Consider the following 21132-nt stretch of genomic DNA (forward strand, 5'->3'; position numbering starts at 1 on the left):
GCGGCTTTTCCTTGTGTTCCGGGGCTGGTCACGTCCGGCCAACGAACAAAGATTTGTTTTTTGCGAAAAAAGGCGTACTTTCTCTGATTTCAATGCGCTCAAGCGAACACACTTATTTTAAAGTTCAGGTGGCCACAACAATCTTGCTTATAAAAATGTGCTTTTTGCTCCAGTATCTTTGAAAGCCAACCTATTAAAATGTTGTCTTGTAGCTGAGATCTTTTGTGTGACCCCCGCGGCGTTTTGGGGCAGGAGGAACCATTGCGTTTTATTTAATCTCAATTTCCTGCGGGCTCAAAGTGACCTTCTGACTTTTGCCTTCGCGCCTTGAAACACTTGTGTATAGGCGCGTTACAAATGCCTTATCATATCATATCATTGGCTTCGCCGAAGGAGCGGGCGCCAAGGTTTACCAAACGGCGCTTTAAGTGGGTGGCATTCGCCCGCGTCCAGACAGTTGAGGCGCGAGAAATACATTATACAAATGAAACGATGAGAAAGAAGAGTGGATGGGGGATAAAGTCAGAGTCGACTGATACAGAAAACAGAAGGAAGAACTATGGAATAAATAAGTACTAAAGTGTCCTGACATGGGACGAAGCAGGACGAGCGCAGAGATTCAACGCTATGTCGCCGACAACTGATAGACAACAACACAGCCGAAACCATCACACGAAAGAAGGCAGCACAAGATGCGGGGTTGCTTGTACAGGCGGCCAGCGTCTCCTATGAAGGCTGGTTCTGCCAGCCTGTCCCCTGGAAGTGTGCTCTGGGCCCTGCGCACCGGGACGCCTGCCTGCATCTTGGCTGCTTCGGCGGCCCGTCTGAAGGGCCATTCTCGGTGTGTGTGTGCCCTTATACATCTCTGTTATGCCGGCGTCTGGCGACCCATCACTGGTTTGCTTGTCCGCGGGTTCTTAGCATCATTTAACCAGGAGGAGACACATGTGAACGGTGCGACTGTTTGACTGACTGTGCCTGGGTGCGTGTTTGTATGAGTGCATATGTATTGCTGTACGCGGTTGTCTCCCTGCGCATTCCCTTTTCTGACTGTCACGGTGTGTACATCTGTTCATTGTAATGCGGGCTCCGTTTCGGGCGTGTTGGTGTGCTGCTGACATTTGATGCTGGCGCTCTATCTGCTCTGTGGATTGTGTCAGTGTCTTGTTGGATGGATGGGCTCCTGACTTGCTTTGTTGTGCCTGGTTCCCCACGTGTGGCTGTGGGCAGTTTTATTGCCCCCTCGGTATTTCATTGAGTCTTTCTGCAGTGTGCTTGCACGCCAGGGGTAGTCTTGCAGCGCTGTGCCCGTGTATACAGTGTGTGATTGTGCCTGTCAGTATGCATGCCATTGCGTTTCTGTTTGCATGCATGCGATAACATGCTTCTATTCTGTGGCTGTCTGTATGGGCGTGGCTGTGTTCTACACTCTTCATGTCTGAGCTGTGTATCATTGCATCTCGACTATCCTGTTAAGGCTAGCTGCATGTGATATTATTTTTTCTCAATTGTGCATGTCTGCACTGTTCATGCTTTTTTTGCTGGGTGATTGTAGTTCCGTACTATTGTACTTTGCTGACTGCACTCTGTCGCTGTGTCTTGTTGCATTGAGTGCATCTGTGTGTTTTCCACATGGCTATTGCTTTATTTTGATTGCATGCCTCAGCGTGACTGTTGTGTTTTGTTGCGCTGGTTTGTGCTATTGTCTGACTGTGACAGCATGTGTGCTCATAGTTGACCAACCGGAAACCTTGTTAGCCTTACTTGTTTCATGCGGCCGTGAGATTGCCCTTGTTGTTGTCTATGCTGAAGTGCAGTGTGGCACCACCGGAGGGTGCCCAGTACTAAATGTGGTTCACCCTGGGAGCAGTGTGTCTTTTTGGGTACTCATTCATCAGGGTACATTTTTGGTGCAGTGGCATCACACCCGCATTCCTTCTCCATGCTCCACTTTTTTGGGGGGCACATGCATTTCGTGTTTTAGGGCTGGCCGGGAAGCACCCCTAAAGGGAACCTGATTATGTTGGGCTGCACTTGCATATACCACCTTCCTCTGCCAGTGGTGTGCACCTCTGCAAGTGTTTGACCGCGTTGCCGCCACCCGTCCTGGAAAGAAGCAGGATATGACAGCTTTAACTTACATTACTTTTTCTTTGGGGTGAAGAATTCTATTTCGAGTGGGGTGGTGGAATGCCATGTCTGAATTCTCAGTGCTTGGGGTACAGCATGGAGTGGGGGCGAGAGCGGTTATTTAAGGGTGCAGTGGGTGATCTGGAGAGTTGAACGCTTTGCTTTCTGAGTTGTCCCTCCTCGCATGTCTTTAGTGGTGGAAGATAGAGTAGGATGAGGAGGAGGGGAGCGAGTGAGTGTGTTTTCTGAGAGTACAGAAGTCTGCCAGTGTTCCATGCTCTCTTTCTACGCTCCCCCAACAAGTCTCATTTTGTGCGAGTTAGAGGGCAGTGTGTGTGTGAATATGTCTGTGTTTGTGCATGTGTGTGAATGTGTGTGTGTGTGAGAATGAGCGTGTGTGTGCATGTGTGTGAATGTGTGTGTGTGTGAGAATGAGTGTGTGTGTGAGAATGAGCGTGTGTGTGCATGTGTGTGAATGTGTGTGTATGTGTTTGTCTTTTTGGGAATGCCACTTTTTTGGGGGTGCTGAAGGATTCTGTGAGGCTCAGATGCCCATACTAAGGTCTCCGTTTTCCCTCTTCCTTTCCAGTATGATGAGATGGTGCACTATGCTGGGATGGACGGGATCCCCCTCCCTGGCTTTGGGGACCCCCATGTTGGCCGGAGTCTTCAGCACCATCCACTCAACCAGAGTTCACCCTATGGATCATCGGGGGCAGCACACCGGGCGGCCATGGCCCCGGGACTGGGCAGCAACGATGGCCTCAAAAGGGAGAAGGACGAAATCTATGGGTCAGTATTAACTACTGTTCTCTTTGACCTGGTAGAGCCTGTAGCATCATTACACCCAGGACCCAAATGCATTGCTTTACTTATTGCATAAGCTTCTAAGGCTGAACTATGCCATATCAGGCCTGAGAGCAGCATATAGGGCGTGCACGCCTAAAGTCAGGATCTCCTCCACTGACTAGGCAGATAACATCTGGCAGGTCACCTTGGATATTTTAGCCTTGGGTTCAGTGACATATGTGTACGATAAGCCATGCAGAGTTACAGGGATTGATTTGAAAGAAACACGTGTGCATTACGCCAGTGATATAGCCAAGTAGGTGTGCAAGTATGCCTTACACAATTCCATGTCCGATGTACACAGGATTTTCGCAGAGTGCATCGATTATGATAGGAGGACATCAGGCTTTTATGTTGGAGTTTGTATGAGACGAGAACAATGCTCTCTTTGAAATGTGTGAGGTCAGAGTTTAGTCGGAAGAAAGTCCAGATTCTGGGTAGACGCCTTGAAAGGACTGTTGAAGTTATGCTGTGGCCACTGTACATGAATGTCCCACTTTCGACGCAAAGCAAGGCATTCCTCTGATTACATTGTGTGTCCCAGTTGGGTCCGTTTCTTCAGTACTATTTCTATGTCTACACTGCGTCAGTGCCTTCATTCCTCGTTTAGTCCACTTTGGGCCAATACTGTTCGTTATTGTTTATGTTCCTGCTGGGAAAGTGTCTTGCTGAGGGTCAGCTTCCTATTCACGCTACTCTGTATCTTCCATGTCAGCTGAATAATGTCTTGTGCGTGTCCGTGCTGCCCTGAGTATCGGGTGTGGCCTAGGGTATACATGTGCACAACCCCACTGGCACAGCTGCTTAGCCAGGACAGAAGATGCAAACTCGCTGAGCAGACACAGCACCCACGGGAAGTCCCCTTTGGCAGAATATTACTACCACGACTAATGCTGGTACTCTACTGCTACCACTAATAATACCAAATAGCGGCAACAACACGCCGATATGAACACGCCTATATCAACACGCCTATATCAACACGCCGATATCCATTACACGTTAGATGCTTCTAAAGGAGATCATTTCTGAAGTGAGCTTGAAATAAATGACAAGAACAAAGAAAGAAAGTGACAGAGCCTCTGCTCATTAAAAAGAGAATGTAGGCAAAGGGTACATTCCAGGCAAAATAAATGTAGCTAGACATATGGAAAACTAATGCAATGTCCAACTTTTACAGGAATTGGGATGCCAGCCTGGGCGACATTTTGAGATGCTCCTGCTTACATCAAATGTCTGGCTTTTCATTTATTTGTCTGTTTTCAAACTGCAATGAGAGTGGGGGAACATGGAGTATTTAGACGTGTTGCCTGGCTCAGACTCTGGGTCCCATAAAAACTGCCATCTTATGACCTTTTCATGTGAGCCAGAGGACTCCTGTGCGGTAACAGTGTCTTCATGTAGGGTTCCTGTTGACTTGCTATGACAAAGAATCCCAACATGATATGAGAGGTTATTTATAACGTGCTTAATACCCAGAGGTTTCTAAGCGCGGACCCGGGAATGCTTCCAAGGCGAGCACGTTGCACCTGAGCTATCCTCCCGAGACAACATGCACTAACTGAGACATTGTTAAGTGGCAAGCAGCACACTAAGTACGGTTTATACACCCCCACGTATATGTATATATTTATGAAACCTCTGGAGGTTTTCTCAGGCTCTGTTTGGTCCATTCAAGGTCACATGGCATGAACGTGTTCGCGCTATAGCATTTAAAAAGACTCACGAACGTGACGTTGTGGTGGATGCGCCAGTGTCAACGCTGGAGCATCTGCATTTTACGAGGTTCACCATCAATGCACCCTTTGCTTATCATCCTCGTGCACGCCTTGGGGCTGTGAGGCCATTATGGTGCTAATTTGGCACAGGACACGCGTTTATTTACATTCACGTTACATAGGAAAACATCCCAGAAACAAAAAAAATCTGCTCTGCTGTTGAGTACTAACCAAAGGTCTTTCATGAATGAAAAGCACACAACACTGTTACGATTTGTGTGTGTGTGTGTGTGTGTGTGTGTGTATATTTCTATATATATATATACAGAAAAGGTGGATTGGAAACCAGTCCAAGTCACATCGGCACTCCGGCTGTATTTCCAACGGAGAGCTGAATTTCTCCAAATAATCCACAGGCAGTCTTGGTGTACCGTGCAATTAAAGTGTCCTTTATTGGTTAAAATACATAGTATATATAACTTTAGAGAAAATGTAGAGGCAGGGGGATATTTTTTTAAGTATTTCTGCAGTAGTTTCATTTTGAACTGGGCCACAAAGATATAAAAATAAGTGAACTTCCTAACTTCCTATGGAAAATCCAGCTTAACCATAACTAGAGCTCCTGCTCTATTGTAGTTACAGATATAAGGGATACAGAGATAGTGGTATACACCACCCCATATGGCTCCGGATACAGACAGTGTCATACACCACCCCCTGACACAAGATGCAGCATAGTGGCATATGCCACCCCCATGCTCCGGATACAGAGATAGTGGTATACACCACCCCACTAGCTCTGGATACAGAATAGTGGCATCCACCACCCACTGGCTCCGGATACAGAATAGTGGCATCCACCACCCCACTAGCTCTGGATACAGAGATAGTGGTACACAACACCCTACTGGCTCCAGAGATAGTGGTATACACCACCCCATATGGCTCCGGATACATAAAGTGTCATACACCACCCCCTGACACAAGATGCAGCATAGTGGCATACGCCACCCGACTGGCTCTGGATACAGAGATAGTGGTATACACCACCCTACTGGGTCCGGAGATAGTGGTATACACCACCACCTGGCTCCGGATGCAGAGATAGTGGCATTCACCACCCCCTGACTCTGGATACAGAGATAGTGGTATACACCACCCCACTAGCTCTGGATACAGAATAGTGGCATCCACCACCCCAGTAGCTCTGGATACAGAGATAGTGGTACACAACACCCTACTGGCTCCAGAGATAGTGGTATACACCAACCCACTGGATCCGGATACAGAGATAGTGGCATACCCCCCCCCCCGACCCCCTACACTGGCTCTGGATGCTTATATAGTTGTATACACCACCCCATTGGCTCCGGACACAGAGATAGTGGTGCACACCACCCCACTAGCTCTGGATACGGAGATAGTGGTATATAACACCCTGCTGGCTCCAGAGATAGTGGTATACACCATCCCACTGGCTACAGATACAGAGCGAGTGGCATACACCACCCCCTTGCTCCGGCTACAGAGATAGCGGCATACACCAACCCCTGGCACCCGATACAGAAATGCTGGCATACATCTCCCCCATGGCACATCTTGGGCTTCACCAATTGCTTGTCTTTACATCAATCCCGCTTCCGTCAGTGCCTCACCTTTCCCCATTTTCCTTTAATCCGCACACTACGGTCTGGTGTACTCTAGGTGGGGGGCACTGTACGCCACTAGCCAGACAAGCCTCAGTGCCTTAAATCCATACAGCAGTGATGAATTCGCAGTGTGAATGCTTGCTTATAGGAGTGATGGCAAGAGCTGAACCCTGATGCATTTCATTGCAAGTGTTGCTGGCAAGTGTTGGTAGCCCTAACTTGTGTTCCTTCACATCCTCACCCGTCTGTCTCTCCCACCTGGGGTCACTTCTGTATTCTTCCCCTCGTTCTCCCCCCAACATTGCCCACAAGTCTGCCAGTCCTCCGTACTTGTGTGTGCTCGAAAAATCGTGCAACCTGTTTCGGTGATCATTGCATTGAGCCGTTTTTGCAGATTCTTTCTGACAAGTTAAACCGAAAAGTAAGCTCACGCTGGTCCCCAGCTATATCCCAAGGCCCTGATTCACAAAGCGTTTTTCAACGGGATCTTGCCATTATAAAACGCGCCTTTCAATTAGGCCCCAAACCTGCGGTCCAGTACCAAAAACCTCCCAAAACAGACAGACCTCGGGGCAACCTGTGGTCAGTAACCACGTTGGGTATTACGCCCATACGTATCCCTGTGCCATCCATCTCACTGCATTAGCTTAATATGCGTGTCTGCTTCTCTTTGCTTATAGTTATCTGTCTTTGTGCTTCTGCCCCTGTGAATGTATCATGCATTATACATGTGGTCATACGATTATGTACCTCTTGCTCTCTCTGTATCGCGCACTCTTTCTCTCTCTTCGCCAGCTCAATATATATATCACTTCTTTCGGGAATGACATTTCTTTCCACAAACAGCAGTGGTTTCAAAACCCATAATTCAAAGGAATGATGATGTCATATTGTCATACCAGGCAACCATTTTCAATAATTCTCTGGGGGCAGAGGTCAGGGTTGTTTCTTTTTCATGCAATATGAACATACATAAAGGGTAACATGTGGGGCTATATGGTACAATAATGGTAAAAGTAGATTCTGTTGATATTCCAGAGCACTGGGATTTTCCCATATGGTTTAATATGCTCCCCTCACACCATAATGGGATTATAGAGTCATAATGCATGGTTAAGTATTATGTAACCAATAATGATAATAACACACATATATATATATATATATATATATATATATATATATATATATATATATATATATATATATATATATATATAAAACATTTTTTTAAAGCTGAGAAGCAGAATGAGTCGAGTCTTTTGACAAAATGGAGTCAGGCTTGCATAACGGGTAACGGGGCGGAAATGAGACATCTCCCGATGGGGCAGAGAGTTGCAATCGCACCCAGGGAATACCCATTGCCAACTCTGCAATATATTAATACCCTATTTTTGTGTCTAAGTGAAGTAAGTCGACACCCATGCATATATGCGTTCATTGTCTCAAGTACACATTCTATCAGGGGGTGCTTCTGCTGGCATTAAAACAGGCACTCGAAGATGCTAATCTCCAGACCTCTCTCTCTCTCTCTTTCCCTCTCTCTTGTTCTCTCGCTCTCTCTCTCTCTCTCTCTCCTCTCTTTCTCTCGCTCTCTCTCTCTCTCTCTCTCTCTTTCCCTCTCTCTTGCTCTCTCGCTCTCTCTCTCTGTTTCTCTCGCTCTCTCTCGCTCTCTCTCTCTTTCTCTCGCTCTCTCTCTCTCTCTCTTGCTCTCTTTCCCTCTCTCTTGCTCTCTCGCCCTCTCTCTCGCTCTCTCTCTCTCTCTTTCTCTCGCTCTCTCTCTCGCTCTCTCTCTCTCTCGCTCTCTCGCTCTCTCTCTCCGAGGGAAAGGGGCCCAGACAGAAACATACCTTCATACTGGAGCCAACTCCGATTAAACCTCCCGTCCATGAAAGAAAACATTGTCGCAGGGATTCAACGTTGACTGCCGTGAAGTTGACGCGCCCGGCGCTCAAATACAAAAACATTGTTTCACCATTTCTTCTTGAACTCCTACTTTTGCTGTTCCATTTGACAACATTAAAATTGCTTATTTTTACAGAGATAGAGAGCGAGGGAGAGACAGAGAGAGGCAGTCAGATAGCTAAATATAGACATTTTTTTCTATTAACAGTCTGCGCGTGATTTACAAAAGCCCTTTTCAATGGGAAAATCCCTTTCAAAAACGCGTTGTAAATCAGGCCCTTTTCCTCATTGTTCTCTAAAATCTCACAGAACTGTGCTAAAAAAGTCCCTTCATTTCATATCTGAAAATGTTATGATTTGCTCAACTTGCATTGAAGAGAAATGGACTGGTAAACTTTGCGGGTGAAAGCCCAGGATCCCGCCCGTTCCCACACTGGAGTCCAGTTCGGTGCGAGGGGCATTCCCATCAGGAATTGGGTACTCTACGGCAGCGATGAAGTGGAATGTGTAGCATTCTGTGTACTGGAGGGTATTCCCACTTGTACTCTGTGTAGTCCAGACCACATGGTGTTCCGGTAGGAGACATGCCCTGGCAAGGTGTCTTGTGGAAGGAAGAGCAAGTATTCTCATTTGTTGGGGGACACACATGGGTGTCTTCCTACATGTAGGACTAGCCGGAGACTGAAAAGGACAAGCTGAGGGCAAGCTGTGTTTAAAGATCTCAGTATCCATTGTTACATATTACAAGGAACCATACTCTGTGTTTCCAGCCACACGCTTGTCTCATCACCCTAGTAACAATTCTTTATAAGCTCCAAAAGCAGTAAATAGGGACATACCCCTGTCTTTCTGAGAGACATGCTGGTAGATGGCGTGATATGCTGTTTCCTTTGCTGCCCGTAGCAGGGCCTGGATTACTAGAGGGCCTTCCAAGAGGGAGCCATACAGCCCACTGTCTTTTACTCCTGTAAAAAGTAATGTAATATTACACTGATCACCAGTGTGCCTACTCTCCATTCTTCTAAGAAGTAAATATTGAAAGTGGTTAGATTTGGAGCTCATCCTCCATCCATTAGGGCCAGGAGGATAGCTCAGGGGCAACGCACTTGCTCTGCGCTTAGTAACCTCTGGGCATTAAGCACGTTATAAATAACCAATTACAATTACATATCCCCCCTTGAGGTCCAGTTATTCCCCAAGGCATAGTCTGTGTATCTGTGGGCAGTGGGGAGAGGGCGAAATTACAAAGTGCGCATACAGTATAGTGCCTGGGCAGAAATGTGGGAAACCGTGAAAAGACATCAGAACACAAAATATACCCCACAACGCCCCCTTTCTGCGCCATAGCCTCTTTAAAAAAGTTTGGGGGTGTCTTCCAAATTCACTTTTATGTTCATTTGTTTTAACCCATTAAAATAGGCATGTGGCATCTTTATAAAGTAACTTCACAATTATGCCGTGAAAAAGTGCCAAGCGCTTGTGGTGGTATTTTGTACATATATGTGTTGGCAGGAGTACTCCACCTCCACAGTTCAAAGGGAAAGCAGATTATTCGCAATAGGCTTTGGGCTTGCTGAATCTGCCCCGCGTTGCATCAGGCAAACACTGACCTCAAAGTGAGCGTCTACATTTCCATTGCAAAATCTTGCTTGTTTACATTTTTCTCTTACTATTGCAGCTTCAAATACAAGTCAGCAGCTATAATAGGATAGGCTCACACATAATCAATACAGAGTGAAGCATTGCGCCAAGAAGCTGCAACCCTCAATGCATTCCTAGATTAATAATGAGTAAAAGTAGATAAAGGAGGGACTTCTTACTCCCATAAACCTGAAAATCAGTGAAATGAAAACATATTGACGGACACTTCTTCACCAAAGTGCAGCTTACTAAATTGCTTAAAATGTTTCAAATTCGAATTTATTAATAAATGTACTTTTTAAGCTGACTTGTTCATTTGTTTGAAATTGTCATACAATGTGTAAAGGCAAAAATGTCCCAAAGCCTTCCGACAATGATAACCGCGCTAGTAGAAAATATTAACTATTACACATTTGTAAAAATAAATATTCTGTCAGAGTTTCTCTGGAGTCTCCCTAAGTTGGTGTAAGTTTGCCTAAGTTAACTGTTGGAGGGCCAATGGAACACACACATTGTAAATCCTTTCCTAAGCATAGAAGTTTATCCGTAGCACAGATAGATGTTGGCCTGGCCTTCCAGGCCTGTGTAGTGGAAAGATAAACGTCAAATACTCCAAATGTTAATTGTGTAATAGGATCACCAGTCTGTAGTCATTGTTTGCCAATGCTGTCCCCTCTTGCTGTGCCAGCGCCTCTTACACCTTGTTTTCAGCTCTGGCCTTGCATCTAATTTCCTACTGGAATGCGTCCAGGTTTGGGGTTGATCATTCAGCCGTACGTGCTTATACACAGATTTTCTTGTCAATACTCTTCTTCCTATCCTTAGAAATACATATAAATATTTCACTGAAACCTAGAGCGGTGGTGGACTTAGATATTAAAACCATCACACATTAGCGATGAAGTGTGCTGCCCTGTGAATACACAGTGTTGATGCCACAGTGCGTGACTGTGCAATCCTATGCATGTTGTGTGCAAGGAGTGATCCTACGTTGTAAAGCCCAAGAGGGTTTTGGTTGTGCATAACTTGACATATGTGCTATACCGTCGCAACAAAACCTTGTGCACCCACACACTTCACTGATTATGTGTGATGCTATCACATACGGCCAAGGGTCAAGTCCTAAAAGTTAAATTGGGGGGACTCATCAACAAATGCAATGGGATGTGATGTCACCAGAAATTAGCATATCAAGGTGAAATATGCACATTTCATTAAATTGGTTTTGCATAACCACCCAAATTGCACTGGATGAATGGCATTCGCCTTTCATAAAATCAACATAAACACAAAACCAAGAGAGGATATTTTCTTCTAATAGTGTTTTTGAAAATGTTAAAAAGTGTGCCTGTTTTAAACTCCAAGAACCAATACAGATGTTTTCCCTGGAACTCGCAGTACCGAAATGTGAAATTTCATCAGGTTATACAGTGTAGTGGTGAAGTGTTAGGCCTGGAAACCTGACGACTGCGCTTTGATCCCCAAGGTTGGCTTTTGTTCATAAATTCAAAGAGGACATTCATGGTTTCTCATTTTAGCTGGGGGGACTGAGTCGACTTGAGCCCTGCATACAGCAAATGTTTCATTACAGCTCAATGTTGATTCTCAGTACTAGTCTGGGTTTATCAGGTCTAATCGGAATTTGACTCCAACTAATATTGTCATTGCAGTTGTGTGACACATCCGGACACCCAAATAGGAACAAGAGGTATCGAAATGTTAGCATAGTACATAAGATGGTGACCAGGCAGCTTGCTTTTGGTGGGACAGGCCCGGAATTGGGCCCTCTGTCCCGCAATCCCGAGATTTTTGTTGAAAAACCCCATTCTGGTTTGAGGAAGAGGGCCTGTAACCAGGGTTGGACTATGCCTTAAATTGGGCTCGGGCATCAATGGAAAAGTGGCCCACAGTTGCAAATGGCTGTTCATTCCTATTGTGACACCGTTGAAATAGTACCCAAGTGGGAGTTTTTAAATAAAATATGATGTAAATTGTGTATTTTAAAGAATATTTATCCAGCAACACTGGCCAAAACTACTAACGGCACAGTGAAGGAGCTCATCAAACTGTCCCACATTGGTCAAAAAGTGGCCCACTCCGACCCAAAAAACGGTCCCACATTAGCATTTTGAGTTTTTGGTTCGGCCATGGGCCTCTTGCCCTATAGGCCAGGCCGAGCTTGCCCGTAACCTTGCAGATTCTCAGCTGCGATGCAGAGAGATATAAATCCTCGTCCCGTCTTGAGATAAAGCACAATGCTCATCTACTAAAAATTAACCATGATAGTTATGAGCCAAACAGCAATCCGAGTACAAGGTGCTTTGTGTTTAAGATGCTTTACAGTCAGAGCCAAAAGTGCAGAGTTCATATCCCGGGGAATGTGAGGCATTCCCCGCCCTCCCCCTAACCCCTTTTCCAATTACAGAAGTGTAGTCCTGGCAGCCACAGGCGAATTGTAGTCCTACTTTTATGTTGGTGGCCTGTTCAATTTTTCATTTAGAAAATCTGCCCACCCTAACCTTCACCCAAAAGGACAGCCTGATAAACAAAGTGACCGCCCCACTTTTGCCTTTAGAGCGATTATTTCTTTGCGTTCCCATTTTCAAAATGGTGACAGTGGGACTTGAAACTGTGCATCCTTGCTGCAAAGAATCCATTTGACCTGTTTGCCGCAGTTCTTATTTACTGTGCAGTTGGAATCCTAAATGGAGAAAGAAAATCAGTTTTCTGGACTATTTTTTTGTTGTTGCTGCGCCATAACTTAATGACCACACATGTTCAGTGTGGATTAAAATGACACCTTTATTTTTGTTCTAAATGGAACGTTTTGAATCACTGAATAAAAGAAGCAATTTGATGCATGCTATATTGTTATGAAAGTGACTGGCACACCACAAGTTCAGTGGCCACTACCAAATGAGATATGTGAAGGCAAAGAAAGAGTTAACAACAGCACTCCAAAGCTTTCTCTCAACACTTCTCACTCCCTGACCCCAACATGACCTGCTAGGCCACCAATCAAATCCACACATGACTCTAGGATGAACCATGCACAAAATGATTGCATTACATCCAATGTGCCTTGGGGCCTGAAGTCACCAATGAGGGCAGTTGACCACTATGCATGAAAAAGGTGCGCATTACTCCTGAGTAGTACTAAACTTGCATGGCCACCGGAAAGAACCCCCGACAGAGTGCATAACATTGCAAAAGGGACCAGGGGCCCGAGTCGTGGAGTTTTTTTGCAAGGTTCAAAGTGACTTTACACTGCTGAAAAGTGACTTTGCACTGCCAACACAAACCCTGATTCATGGAACTGTGCAAAGTGTATTGTAAAGTTGGTACATAGTCATTTTTGCAGTACAAAATGACTTTGAACGGACTTTGCACTGCAAAAATACACTTTGCACAGTTCCATGAATCAGGTTTTGTGTCGGCAGTGCAGTCACTGCAGAGCAAAGTCACGTTGAACCGGGCAAATATTCCATGAATCGGGCCCAGTCACCTTCTGCATTACTTCAGGTGACAGCAGATGGAGAAATCGATTTGGGCACATGAATAATTCCTTCCAGTCTCAATTTTAACCCTTGCACTGCCCATGGGATGTGTGCATACATTCTAATTTCCAACAGAAAGGATTGCCATTTGCAGTTAGCATTGATTGCAGTGAGTAACCGAACAATTTAAATACTTTTATGTTTTTCATGCATGAAAAGTTCAGGCGCCAAAATACCTGCTTCTTTCACACTATCAAATTATTCGCGGAATTGTAACAAAAATAGCCAACCCAATCCCTGCTCAACCTCCACAGCATATATTTTGAAAAAACGCTATTAATTAGGAGGAAACTGTATTCAAAATGGTTGTTTATACCTGCATGGTTTCACTCAGTTGTTTTAGGTTTTTGTTTCTTGTTTTGTGTGGTGAATAGTTGCCTTCATTTACCTCTATGGTAGCGACTTTTTGGATCTGCAGGCAGGCAACCAATCCATCACATCGCAGGTGTTCCAGAATTGCCATGCAGACCAGAAAATGGCGCCTGGGAATGACGACATGAATTACCTAACAACAATCGGGTTCGGCTGCCGGGACTCGGTCATTCATTTCCACACGATTCAAGGTCACCCAAGGCGCTCACTTAGATCATAATGTAATTGCACCATTTTTCCTGTAAAATTGAACAATCGACATCAGAGGTCACCAGGTGTCTTTTCAAGTTTAATTCAGCACAAATTAATGATGATTCAGATTTTAACTGACACTTTTTTGTGTCTATAAATTGATTAATTGACTTTAGGAGTCACACGAGTTTCAATGCAATTGCAATTCAACTCAAGCTGAAGATGATTCTGATTTAATGCAGCCAATTATTTTTAATCAGCTCGTTTTCGGAAACCTGCGAGTTCTAAAACACTGAAAATTAAGAAAGTGACCTTGGGGGGGTCATTGCAGGGGGGAAGAGCTCAGATTTCGGGGAGATATCATGACTTACAACAGTGAAACAAAGAGTTTTCAAACATACTCTTCTAGCCACCAACACACCCGCAAACACCGCCCGCCCACCTCAGACACACATTCTTCTGTAGAAAATGGAACGGATAGTGACCGCTACACTTGAATAACAACCACATATCTAATTATTATACATTTTTTGGAAGCTGAAAAAAAAGTCAACGAAGCCTAACATGACGAGCTTCTGAAACTGTCCTTTCAAAGCACAAACATTGTGACATGATGTGTGATCGAATATTCCTGATGACAAGTCAAGCACTCTGCGAGTAATGTTGTGATGTCATTGTTTAGGTTACATCCCTGTCTGCATTTGAAATATTAGAGGTGGGCAGGGGGTGCTACTTCACAGGGGGCAAGTTCACTGACACTGGCACTTAGCACCTGTAACCGTGTACTACAGCTGAGGAAAATAAGGTACTAGAAATGTTAGCAACACCGCGCTAGATCCGTGCATTTGTGAGGGAGACTCAGCTGCCTATGGCTGGGTTCTTTTGAGTTGGTGCCTTTCTATCTTGTTTCTTGGTTTAGACAGTGCGCGTATTGAACCTGTGTCACAATGGCGCTAGGTTGGTTGGTAGTTTCCCTTTGATTAAAGGGTTCGATGATGTAGAAAAAGATTCAAAAGCTTGACGTTTGCGATGTTGGAAACCGTGATACTAAAAACGCTCAAAGTTGTGGTAAATATTGGTGAATTTTAATTGCACAGTTTACCCTGGCTAAACTGTGCAATTAAAAATCACCAACCAACCTTAAGCCATTGTGACACAGGTTCATTACTCACACTGTTGTGACCGTGTACGACATTGTAAAAAAAAAAAAACACAGACAAGTTAGGGAAAACATATTAATTAATGAACTTTTATATTGCGCAGAATCACAACCATAGTGGTCTCAAAGCGCCTATCCATGTCTGAGATTTCAGGGTGTATTGTTTCCCCACTGTCGGAATTGCCTTAGTCCTTAGTCTGCTGGCGGACATTGAAAATAGAGGATGCGAGCTGGACGAGGTATAGAAAGGAGGATAGGAAGAATGGATGGGATCTTGAACTCAGAGAGAGAGAGAGAGAGAGAGAGAGAGAGAGAGAGAGAGAGAGAGACAGAGAGAGAGAGAGATGAAAAGAGAGAGAGAGAGAGAGAGAGAGAGAGAGAGAGGGAGATAGAAAGAGAGAGAGAGAGGGAGATAGAAAGAGAGAGAGAGAGAAAGAGAGAGAGAGAGAGAGATAGAAAGAGAGAGAGATAGAAAGAGAGAGAGAGAGGGAGAGAGAGAGAGAGAGAGAGAGAGGGTGGAGAGATGAAAATAATGGACTTGTGAATGTATAGTCTGGATGCACGAGGGGCTCGAGATGAGCTTGGGCTATCTAAAGTATACTGAAGGAACGAATGACCAGGTCACTGCTTGTATAGACTGTCCCTTTTAATGCTAGAGAGAAGTTGGCTAAGGAAAACAAATCCAATATGTGTGTGTTGCTCGAGCATAAGAAAATAACGCGAGCAACAAAAAAACTGGAAATCCCTGAAAGGTTCATATTAAAAATCAACACTTTATCTAATGCCCTTGGCCTTTAATGAGGGCACTACAGCTTTCTTTCTCGGGGCTCTGAGCCCATGTTGAGTAATGCATTCATACTTGATGATTTCTGAGATGGCCAGAAGCTACAGTGGGTGAACTGGCCCTCGTTAAGTTTAGCCCTTGATGGTGTACCCCACATCCATGTGTGGTGTCATAGGTAAAGACACGGGTGTTGAGTTAAGCATTATTTGCACCTTGCCATTCGGATTGTAATGCTTTTTTTCTGTTTCATTGGTAATGTCAGTGCCTTTCAGGTATGTGAATATAACCACGACAGTGAGTAGACCTGAGTGCACCGTAGCCCTTGGAGAGAGAAAAGAGGGGATACGGCTCATTAACAGCCAAGTTTTGAGATGAACCTTTCACTCATCACTGGAAATTGCATGGCTCACTGGTCAGCATGGTCGATGCCATGTTGATTAACACTGCTGATTAACAAACCCAATAGCAAGAATGCTGTTTTATTAACCTCCTGCCTAATACTGTAGAATAAAGCACATTTACCAAATGCATGTCAATTTTACTCGGTGGAAACTGCAATGTTGAAAAATGATTTTCAGTACAAGTGCTGGAGAGGAGGAGAGGCTGCAGAGAGGGTGGGATACCCTGCATTGCTCCTGCTAGTTAGAGCAGGAGTCTGCAACCTTTGGCTCTCCAGATGTTTTGGACTACCACTCCCACCTTCCTTAAGCAGCATAGTCAATGGCCAGATATCATAGGAAATGTAGTTTGAATCCTCTGGAGAGCCAAAGGTTGCAGACCACTGGGTTTGAGGATGCTGTTACTAGGAGCAGGATATCCAGGGTGAGGGATGCTCCCAGCTGGTGCAGGGACTGATGCCGCCTTAGGTGAAGGGTCATTGTGGTACTTCTTCCCTTACAGTGGTAATTAATGTGCTATGTGTATGGCTCACCTGAAGACACTGTTTTGTGGCCCCTAGAATTGCCCTGCTGTAGAACTGGCCAGCGGGATGCTGATTCAGGGTTGTGCCACTCCTTGCATGAACCCCCTAGAGAGGAGCTGATTCTGTGGGCACAAGGCCTTACCTCTTCTTCTAGTGAGAGCACACCTGATGTAGGGAAGACATGTAGCGCTACTCACAGGCAATCCTTCTTCGGGGTCCCAAGGACATTTTGGTAGTGCTGGACCACTCCCTATTAAGGCCTCTGCTTGCCGACGCAACCTTTACTCCAACAAAGTTCCACTGCATCCACCATTTCATCACTTTAGAGGATGCCTGCGAGCCAGGGGGAGGCGTGACCTGACGTTCCTTGCAAGAATTGCCAGGCCACTCAGTTACGGGATTGGGTTCCCCGGCTTTTATAGCTAAGGATCTGAGGATAAGTGCGAAGCAACTTTTTTTATACGAAAGTCCACTTCATGGGTCACTTATTGAGGAGGTGGAGAGGCAAAAAAAGCACAGCACCCGCTCACCCCCATAATGTAAAAGTTCAGAAACATCCAGCAAGACAATCGTCCAAACATGTACAATTAATAATGATACTTAATCGTCGCTTGGAAAGAGGCTTTCATAAATATTCTCAATGCTTATGTGGCGTTGATATTAATTTGAGTCCATTCTTGACAACTGTCAGGCAGCACCACTCCAAAAAGGAAAAGGGAAAGGAAGGATTCATTGAAAGCAAAGATGGTGGACTTTGAGCCACTGTGAGTTGGCATGCAGGTTGGCTACAATAGGCGTGACGTCATGGGGATGGTGACCAATGGGGTCAGTCTGCGAAAGATTGGGGAGAAATGCAAGTACAGTTTAATCGAGCAGATGGATTCTTGCGTATGTTGTCCAGAAATGATGCACGTGGAATGCACACAGAATGAGACGTAAGAATGCACGCGAAAGGTGGCAGCGTTAACCTTAAATGTGTGGAATAAGAGGCAACACGTTGGATAATAGAAATGAAAAAGTCACCAGATATTCACTCATTAAACACATTCATCAGGGTTTGTGCTGCTGATGAGTGTGGACGGCTGGGGAACCATTGTGGAGGTTCCACCTGGAAGTAGCTCATTCTTAAGGATGGCCTTGAGATGGGAAGTGCAGCTGGTGGCCCCATGTCAAGCGGACAATGTTCCAATAGAGCGTCCCTTTGAGGTCAAATGGCTGGAAAGGAAGATTTGGGATATTAAGGTGGTGCTAGCTTTGGGAGTGCAACTGGGGGGTAGGTGTGCTGGCTGGTGCTATTGAGAGGGATAGACATAATGGGCTGATTTGAAGATTGGGATTTCTTCTGGGTCCTGTTGTGTTCTTATAGTTATCCAGACTCGGGTGAAAAGGGATGAGGAGTGGAGGAGTCTTTTGAGGTTGAATAGAGTCATGAAGATGAATTTGATGAATGTTCACAATGATAAATTAGCTTGTAAAACCAACCAGGAGGCTGCTACAGCGCAGAACTAGGTTGTTGATGAGTGCTTTAGTGCAAAGAAAGGTGGTGTGAAGATAGATGAGGCGGTGGGGGATGGGGCAACGTTGTTGACAGTGTCCAACAAGCGTGATTTCCCATCCAACACCAAGTCTTTCTCTCAATGGCTGCTGGCGCAATATCTGCTGAATGAAACATCAGCACATTTGGAAGGCAGATCGTGTTTGGCTTCATTTAGTGCTTTTGCGTAAATAGTGTAATTTCATTACGTGATTTGGCTATTAACCCTACATAGATTAAAGACTCATTGGATCTCCTAATCAGCAGTTAGTGACCCATATTAATAACTGCGCCCACAAGATTGAACCTATGCTCTACAAAAAAGGGAAAGTAACTCACGAAAAATCACTTGGCATTCACTGAAAAGCCTTCGTCAGTGAACCATGAAGATACTCATCCTCAGGTCCATACATCTGACTGCTAAGGTCCATAATAATCTACAGTCTCCTGCTGTCTACCACCATCAATCCGTGGAAAGTTGAATTGACATTAAATTTGGAACTATTTCGGCTTTGTAAATGTTACTGAATGAAAGGTGCAGGCCGTGTTCAATATTACTCAGTGTGAGAAACATCTACACAAACCAGACAAGATTGTACCACTGCCGAGCAATTTCTATCTAGAAAAGATTGTGCCAGAGTCGGCTACTAGTTACCCTCCTCATCACGCCATTCCTTTCATCTGAGAAGACGTCTGGGACGTTCACATCTTCTGCACTGTCCCATTGCGGCATGCAATGTAGGGTAAGGGCAATGACATGATCACAAGCTGGGGAGCGTGGACTATTGCTGCATAAAGGTAAAAGTCAGTACAGTGGGAACTAAGCGACCGTAGGCACCCGGGGATAAATGAAACGCAGTCTCTTATTGTAATAAATACCTTAAGGGATAGTAGTCACTATGTTCCAACTGGCTCTCATTCAGGGCAAGTGGGCTGGCTACTCATTTATTGAGAACTTCGACAAGCTATTATGTGCTTTTTGCTTTCTTCTCTGTCATCAAGTTGTGTTAGAATGGCGCCTAGGCCTACTGGACTGGCGTCGACGATGAGTTCTGTTGTTCTCTTGGGGTCGAAATATGCCATGTTTCGGGCATCGGAGATGCGGTCCTTAATTGTTTGAAACGCTTCTTGGCACTGTGGTGTCCATATGAAGTCTGTGTTGAGTTTGATAAGTGCTCGGAGGGGTTCGCTAATGGAGGCAAAGTCTCTTATGTATCTAGTGCAGTAACTTGCAAGGCCCAAAAATGACCTGAGGTCCGATGTGGTGGCGGGCGTCTTGGCTTCTCGAGTGCGCTGACTTTCTCCGGGTCGGGTGTCATTCCCTTCTCAGAGAATATGTGACCAAAGAAGCGGAGTGTTTTCTTGCGAAATTCACACTTGTCTTTGTTCAGTGTGAGTGGTGCCTCTTCCAAGGCCATGCACACTCTCATTAGCGTATCATCGTGCTGCTCTTGATTTTGTCCGAACACCAAGATGTCGTCGCTGTAGTTCAAGCAGTTGGGTACATGTTTGATGATGTTATGGATTTCTGCTTGAAAAATTTCAGCCGCGGACGACACGCCAAAGCTGAGCCGCTTATAGCGGAAGAGACCTAGGTGGGTGGCAAAAGTGGTTATATATCGGGAGTTCTTGCAAAGTTCCAACTGGTGGTACCCTTTATTGAGGTCCAGTTTTGAGAACACGGTGGCTCCATTTAACAGATGTACCATATCGGTTATTCTAGGGGCTTGGTGGCGTTCCCTTAATATGGCCTTGTTTGGCCTTCTCATGTCCATGCATATTCGGATGTCTTGGGAGTCCTTTTTAGGCACGGGTACAATTGGAGAGACCCATGGGGTGGGTCCTTCTGCAGGTTCAATAATGTCTGCTTCCAGCAGCTTCGTTAGTTCATTTTCAACCTGTTTTTGAATATTTATGGGTATTCCCCGATAGTGTTGGGCTATGGGTGGGACCTTGGTGTCGATGTGGAGTTCTATCTGTCTGTCCTTCAGTTTCCCAAGGCCTTTGAATAGTGATGGGAAGACTTGGTCTATGCTTGCTGTGCGGTCTAGATATTTGTGTACCATGAGACGGTACAATATGTGGATTAGTCCCATTTCTATTGCTGCTTGATAGCTCAGTATGCATCCGCTCTCAGTAGCTGCCTCCAGCACGTGCATGGGAATTTTCTTTTCATGTTCCTTGTATCGACACGATGCCATGAAGAACCCTTTGCATGCCAGGGGGGTCTTTGATCCATATGGAAAAATGAGTGTTCGAGCTGGTTTCAGGTGGGGGGCATTTGGTATGCTTTCATAGACTTTTTCACTGATCACGTTTACGGTTGCCCCCGTGTCAATCAGAAACTCTGCTGCTGTTTGGTTCACTTGTATTCGGAGGATTGGGCTATGTTCTTTTGCTGTGCTGTTTCCTAAGGCGTATAGGTATCCTTTCTTTCTTGGTGTTTCCTGGTGTCTTTCTGGCTGGTGTGCTTTCTCATCAGATGATGCGCTGGACACACTGTCAGACTGTGACTGTTCTATGAGGCACCGTACGTACCTTCGTGGTCTTCTTCTTGTCTTGAGCAGTGGTGTCTTGTTCTCCCTCCATTCTCTCCTGTCGTGCCTTCTTTCCGTTTGCTCGTTGTGGTGTTTGTGGCGCCCTTGTTCATGGGGCTGGTGTGATCCTCGATGATGGTGGGGCGTTGATTGATTTTGTTCCGGTTCTGGCATGGACTTGTG

At 45.2% G+C, this 21132-nt stretch overlaps 1 protein-coding gene across 5 annotated transcripts in view; it reads left to right on the forward strand.

The window, feature by feature from the left end:
- MEIS3 (Meis homeobox 3) overlaps positions 1 to 21132 on the forward strand; it is a 147969-nt gene that overhangs the window by 3189 nt on the left and 123648 nt on the right. For 4 of the 5 annotated variants that reach the window (XM_069644354.1, XM_069644350.1, XM_069644351.1 and 1 more), the window contains exon 2: positions 2720 to 2922. In XM_069644354.1, coding sequence (XP_069500455.1) covers positions 2720 to 2922 — 203 coding nt within the window. Of the gene's footprint in view, positions 1 to 2343; positions 2363 to 2719; positions 2923 to 21132 lie in introns of those variants that run through there. The other variant, XM_069644352.1, reaches the window with a different exon arrangement.

This window comes from Ambystoma mexicanum, chromosome 2p (genome assembly GCF_040938575.1).
Source record: "Ambystoma mexicanum isolate Mex_15411 chromosome 2p, UKY_AmexF1_1, whole genome shotgun sequence".
Lineage (NCBI taxonomy): Eukaryota > Metazoa > Chordata > Amphibia > Caudata > Ambystomatidae > Ambystoma > Ambystoma mexicanum.